Raw genomic sequence first — 6,800 nt, forward strand, 5'->3', positions numbered from 1 at the left:
ACAATTGAAGTTTTTTTAATATTTACATGCTGTATGAAATCAGGAACATCAGCTGGCATCATAAAAAACACTACCGCTTTTGCCCAAAGGGGGAGCAAGAATGAACACAAACTGAAAGTTCCTCGTGGCCACTTTAAGTTTCAAATAAAGCCCATCATCACAATTCAATATACCAGCACATTAATATCTTATTATAATGGGTGATTTGCCTTTCTATCAGCCTGACCTTTGGCCGCGTGTTGTCCCTCTAACCCTCTGCCATTATTATTGTGTGTGACGGACAGGAGGCTATACGAGGACGCAGAGGGAGGCGTCTTTTCGGTGACACTCTTCAAGAGGGCCGTGTGCACATTCAAAGCCAAAGCCCAGGAGAGCAAGTAAGCAAGGGACGGATTGCCAGAGAGATACCACCGTCAAGTCAGTGGTATGTGTTGTGTGTGTCCATTATTACCATTAGTGTAGCCTCTGACCCCCACACAGGTTCAGCGTGCGCGAGTACAGCTTTGACCTGGAGGAGAAGAAGCAGCAGGAAATGGTGCAGCTCAGTGTTCACAAGAAGGAACAATACGTGAGTCAAACACAGAGGTGGAATGTTACTAAGTACATTAACTCAATGACTGTACAGTATGCGCTTACTAGATTTTTTTGGTAGGCCTGCTTTAAACTTCTACTCCAATACGCAAATATTCCCCTTTTTACTCTACTACATTCATTGGATTTAAAGGAGAAGTATGTGATATTTCTTTGTTAATATACGTGTTAAAACACTCTATATTCACACAGCAATCACTTAAACAGTATGCGTAGTTCTGATCACAGGTCTCCCATTCATTCAGCTTTGCAATAATTGCAAGATAAACTTTCGAGTATCCCACCGGTTATCCAATCCGGAGACAGAGCGCTATAAAGAGGCGGGTCTCTGTGGCCGTGAACGATGACTCTCTGCTCTCCATCGCGGCAAAGACGGCTGTGTGTTCATGTGGTGGTGACGTAGGGACGAGGGAGGGGACTGCTAACTGCAGTCACTGACAGGAAGTTAGCTTAAAGGACCATATCACTTACTTCTCCTTTAATTTATTTGACCAATTAAAACTAAGCACACGAAACATGAAGAGTTTATAAAATATCGTATACTACCCAAACAGTACGCAAGAATCATTAGTCGATTAATCGATAAATTGACTGAAAAATGTCTGTTTCTGGATATGTGTCTGTGTTGTATACTTTAAACTGAGCAGACCTCCTCCACAGGGGACCTTTGTGCGCTGGCTGAAGGTGAATTTCAGTCAGGTCTTTATTGCCTGGATTCACTTGAAGGCACTGCGGGTGTTTGCGGAATCTGTCCTCAGGTCAGTTCTGAGGACATTAGTGATTTTTCTCTCATTTTCATCGTTGAAAAGGCTTGTGATTCATTTTTCCTGAGACGTACATGTGTCAGTGAGTGGACTCATAAGGGCTGTCTCCTGCTATAGGTATGGCTTACCGGTCAACTACCAGGCTCTTCTGCTGCAGACGGACAAGAAGCGTTCAAAGAAACTGAGTGAAGAACTCTCCTCTCTGTTCACCCATCTGGACCCCACTGCCACCGCCAGCAAGACAGATGTAAGAGGAACACATAAGGAGAACGCGTGTTGTCAATATCACTATTTTGTCATGATCAGTGAATATCTCCTCACAATCCACTACCTTTCCGCACTGTGTGTGTGCACGCTGAAAAGAACAATGTTGTACACAGCCTAGGGTCTGTAAACTGGTATGAAAAACAAAGGGGTACCACCTTAGCTTGCAACATGCAGGTTTACAGAGCCTAAACTGTGTATTAACACTGGATTTTTTTTTCAACGCACTTACAGGACGGATATTCACTAAATATGACAAAAAGTGATTTTGACAACAAAGCGTTCTCCAGAATCACTGACTCCACCTTTAAATAATTATGTGTAATGGATAACTTGTAATTTACTTGTATTGACTTTTTATATGTGACATACTTCTACATAACACCCAGTAATGTTTTACTTAGTTACTCTGCTAAATTGACTGTTGGGGTGAATATGATGCTAGGTTTAGGCTACAACACATACCACCAGGGATAACTCACACAGAAACATTTGGGGTGGCCCAGAGCAATTAGCTTTACCAATGTTACTCCATTAAAGTGGCCAGGGCAGTATTATAAACCCTGTTTGGCATAGTACAGATAGCGCATGTCCCCGTCGGTTGATACTGTGAGTAAGCAGCGAGACACAGCAGTACTGACATGCTAAGGAGGTGTTTGAGGTCATTTACAAACAGTGGTGCTAGTGCATACATTGTCCAGCAGAGGGCCCTGACATGTGTGAAACTTCCCCCTCAGTACATAAAGTGTCTCACAGTCACAATTGAACAATCTAATTTAAAATATCCTGACTTTTAAAATGTAAAAAAAATTGAAAATTCCCTTTGGATGTATCTTAATATATAACATATATAATCCCATGATAGACATACCTATCATGTATGACATCTTGCTGCATTTTATTATTTTTTTTTTAAACTTTTGACCAAAATTATATTCTGTGTCTTTGACCTCATAGGCAGAACAAATAACAAGTAAACATGGACGTGTTTGAAGGCAGCTTTCAGAATAAAAACAGAGCAGCAGGTGCAAATGCATTCAACAGGTTTTGTCAGACTGCAAGGACACACAGTGCATGAGGAACACAACGCAAATAGAATGTTTGATTGCTAACAAGACAAACACCTGTCAGGTGCTGTGCTGGTTATGTAAGTTATTATGCACCTATAAGCACTTTGTACATTTATTTAGAAAGGTGCTATACAAATGAAGGGTTAATTATCTGCCTCTGTTGAAACAAGGTTGATCAAGCAGATGAATTCTAAGTAAAGTTTGGAGGAAATACATAGTTGGGGGATCATTTGTTGTGGCTTTATTGCTACAAGCAACCCCTTCCACATTGTCCGTAGTAATTCTATCTTTTTTTCATATAATAAATATTGATTAGATCAGCTTTAAGACTTGAGTAACATTCTGGATGCAGCACTTTTAATTGCAATGACACTTTTTTTAGTTGTAATGCTACTTCTAGGATTTGAATGTCTTCCATCCCTGCATGTAGCCAGGACATTACATCTTTTTTATTTAGTGTGACACACTTACATTCTGTTTTCCAAAGGTGCCAAAAACCAGCCAAACAAAATCAATTTTATATAGAAAGCAACAAATGGTTCAAGATCATTTGACAACGCTCACATCTTTTTGAATTTAAAAGGCAAATGTCAGCCGGTAGGTGAAGTGTTTTTCCAGTCTTTTTTTGCATGCCTGACCCAAAATGAGCCGTGTGTCAGCCACCTGCCATCCAGCCTAGGTGTAATGATATCTGTCTCACATGCAAATTTCATCCATGGCCCTGTCAGATCACAGGGAGAAAAGTCATTTGTGGGCTAATACTTAACAGCATGCAAATCGGCTGCACGCAAATAAAGCCAGGACAACTCTGGTGAACTCTACCAAATACAGAAATGCCTATATACTGTTTGTGTGTGTGTGTGTATGTGTGTGTGTGTGTGTGTGTGTGTGTGTGTGTGTGTGTGTGTGTGTGTGTGTGTGTGTGTGTGTGTGATCTATTTTTATGTGTTTTCTTTTTGTTTCTGTCTCCCTCTGCCCATTAGATAAGCTGTGACATCCCAGGCCTCTGTCCACAAGAGTACTCCTCCTACATCTGCTTCCATATCAACACCAGTGTGCTAGAGAGCAGCTAGCAGTCAGTCAAGTCAGCAGACAGAGGACACACACACACACACACACACACACACACACACACACACACACACACACACACACACACACACACACACACACACACACACACAGCAATGAGGGGCTTCCCAACCAAAACCATAGGCGGGAACATATGAACCTTCAGCACTAAATGAACACACTTGCAGGGAAGAATACTGTATGTCCTTCAATAACTTGGTTTTTCGTGAGCCATAAATAACTGTGGTGTTGGTTAACAGTGGATGGGGTTGGTTCTTCCTCAGTACACCATCAGTTGCACTAAACCTTTACAATGTGCTGCGTATGGAACTGTGGAACCGTTCACACACTGCACTGTAAATGTCAACGTCAGTTTGCGGCTTCAGGCATTTCAAGTGCGAAATCCCCAAAGCCAGCACGGTGTAATAAAGTGGATTTTTTTTTCATGCCCAGTTGCACATTATTCATATTGATATATTATTAATCATATCATCACTGCATCATACAGTAATATCTGTAAAAGGAGAATAATGAAGGTTTTGAATGACAGATGTGTGAGGATTACTCAAATGCCTTACTGAAGGTGAGTACACATTTTAACTTATAGATATCATCATGAAACTGTGTCTATCGATTACTTACATTAATATAAGACAATATTCTTTATGTATGACAATTGTTTTCCGGACATTTTTATAAACATGCAAATTTGGCAATATCTTACTAATTATGTGTTTATTTAAAAAAAAAATCAAAAAGTACTATGTAGGCTACAGGTCTTTAAAATGCTGTTTTTTTGCCATGTTTTTAAGAAGAAAATGTATATCATAAATCAGACAACAAATCCTTCTTTAATGATCTTCCGAATCCGAATAGTGCTAAGAATGACTATGGAAAGTTTAGTTAATCTAAGTTCTTTAGAAGTCGAGATATGTGGTTAAGGGACTGCTTTTAAACAAAAATATATCAATCAATAAGGTTGCCATGAGAAGGTTTCCTTTGGATATTAGCAATACTGTTAACCCCAGTAGATGAAGGTAAAGCACAATGTGGCAATGACTATCTAAATTGGAACAGGACATCAGGCTTGTAACCACTGCGCCTAATTATCTGCAATACAGGATGCAGTGCTGGTTAATGGTGCTCCTTTAATTATTGACTGCCCGCAGGACAGGAGAAGAAAGACCTGCAAGTGAAATTTGTCTGTCTGTCTGTGTGTGTGTGTGTGTGTGTGTGTGTGTGAGAGAGAGAGAGCTAGGGAGAGAGAGAAAGAAAGAAGGAAGGAGAGAGAAGGGGGAGGAGGGGTGCTAAGGAAAAGCTGGCCGCTCAAGCTATGCCATTCACTTCATGAAACAGTCCAGAGTGGCATCATTTATGCGCCGATATAATGGAATCTAATTCTAGTTGTAGCACTTTTTACTTGACATTATAAGATAAGTATTCATAGAGTCAATCATTTAATAAAAATGTGGACACTTCCTAAGCCAAATTATAAAAGTGGTTTGTGCGTCGAGGGGGAGATCGCTGTGAACATTGGCGGAGTGCGAGTGGTGCTTTGCGGGGACGTTGTGAACCGCTACCCCGAGAGCAGACTGGCGGAGCTGCTCAACTGCTCAACTCAGAAGAACCACGAAGACGTCCCCTCCTCCCTCTGTGACGACTTCGACCCGGGCCGAAAGGAGTTCTACTTCGACCGAGATCCCGACGCCTTCAAGTGCATCATAGACGTTTACTACTTTGGCCAAATCCACATCAAGCGCGGTCTTTGCCCCATCTGCTTTGCCAAGGAGCTGGAGTTCTGGAAAATAGACCCGAGCGTTTTGGACGAATGCTGCAAAAGTGAGCTGAGCGAGAAGGAGGAAGAGCTGAAGGAGATCGCGGTCAAAGTGAAAGTCATCCTGGAGGACCTGGACGAGGGGCGGTGCGTGACGCGCGGCCAGCGGTGCCAGCGGTTCCTCTGGAGGCTGATGGAGAAGCCCGGCTCCTCGCTGCCGGCGCGCGTCATCGCCATCGCCTCCTTCCTCTCCATCCTGGTGTCGGCGGTGGTCATGTGCGTGGGCACCATCCCGGAGCTCCAGGTGACGGACGCCGAGGGAGAGCTGACGGAGCACCCGGCCATGGAGGCGATCGAGACGGTCTGCATGTCGTGGTTCACCGCGGAGTACCTGCTGCGCCTCGCCTCCTCTCCGAACAAACTGCACTTCGCCGTCTCCATCATGAACGTCATAGACTTTATGACTATCATGCCTTTCTACGTGCTCCTGGCTCTCACGTACCTCGGGACCTCGTCCATGATGGAGTTGGCCAACGTCCAACAAGCCGTGCAGACGCTGCGCATCATGCGTATCGCGCGCGTCTTCAAGCTGGCGCGCCACTCCTCCGGCCTGCAGACGCTGACCTACGCGCTCAAGAGTAGCCTGAAAGAGCTGGGGCTTCTGCTCATGTACATGGGCGTGGGGATCTTTGTCTTCTCGGCTCTGGGTTACACCATGGAGCAGAGCCACCCGGAGACGCTCTTCAGGAGCATCCCGCACTCTTTCTGGTGGGCCATCATCACCATGACCACAGTGGGTTACGGAGACATCTATCCCAAAACGACGCTGGGCAAGTGCAACGCGGCCCTGAGCTTTCTGTGCGGGGTGATAGCCATCGCTCTGCCCATCCACCCCATCATCAATAACTTTGTGATTGTCTACAACAAGCAGAAGGTGTTGGAGACGGCGGCCAAGCACGAAGTGGAGCTGATGGAGCTCAAGTCAGGCAAGGACGCGCGCAAGAAGAGCAGCGATTGAGATGAGACACTGTGGAGGCGCACCCACAGTTTGAGCATCCAGGTCAATGTGAAACAATGTTAAAATATAATGCATCAAAACAAATGTTTAACACTGCAGGTGAATATGTTAATTGTTTTAACATTTATTGTATATATAATAATGACACTTTGCCTGTTCATAACTGGCGTTACACGATAATATTTGTATGACGATTTTTCAGAAATGCCTTTTTTTATTTTATAAAAAGAAAAAGAAAACATGTAGCC

General features: G+C 43.5%; 2 protein-coding genes across 2 annotated transcripts in view; both read left to right on the top strand.

Annotated features, from left to right (window-relative positions):
* Nucleotides 1-3,762, top strand: part of atp6v1c2 (ATPase H+ transporting V1 subunit C2) — a gene marked incomplete at both ends in the record, with an annotated part of 7,672 nt that extends 3,910 nt beyond the window's left edge. Inside the window, 5 exons of the mRNA XM_080042084.1 lie at nt 285-377; nt 481-568; nt 1,252-1,349; nt 1,473-1,602; nt 3,673-3,762. Coding sequence (XP_079898210.1) covers nt 285-377; nt 481-568; nt 1,252-1,349; nt 1,473-1,602; nt 3,673-3,762 — 499 coding nt within the window. The remainder of the gene's footprint in view (nt 1-284; nt 378-480; nt 569-1,251; nt 1,350-1,472; nt 1,603-3,672) is intronic.
* A 1,464-nt stretch (nt 3,763-5,226) lies between these two features.
* Nucleotides 5,227-6,552, top strand: kcnf1b (potassium voltage-gated channel, subfamily F, member 1b; the record flags this gene model as incomplete). The annotated part of the gene is made up of 1 exon (XM_080043099.1): nt 5,227-6,552. One exon carries the CDS (start codon nt 5,227-5,229, stop codon nt 6,550-6,552), a length of 1,326 nt encoding a protein of 441 aa, XP_079899225.1.
* Nucleotides 6,553-6,800: the final 248 nt, after the last annotated feature.

The sequence above is a fragment of the Ammodytes marinus genome, assembly GCF_949987685.1.
Source record: "Ammodytes marinus genome assembly, chromosome: 15".
Classification (NCBI taxonomy): Eukaryota; Metazoa; Chordata; class Actinopteri; order Uranoscopiformes; family Ammodytidae; genus Ammodytes; species Ammodytes marinus.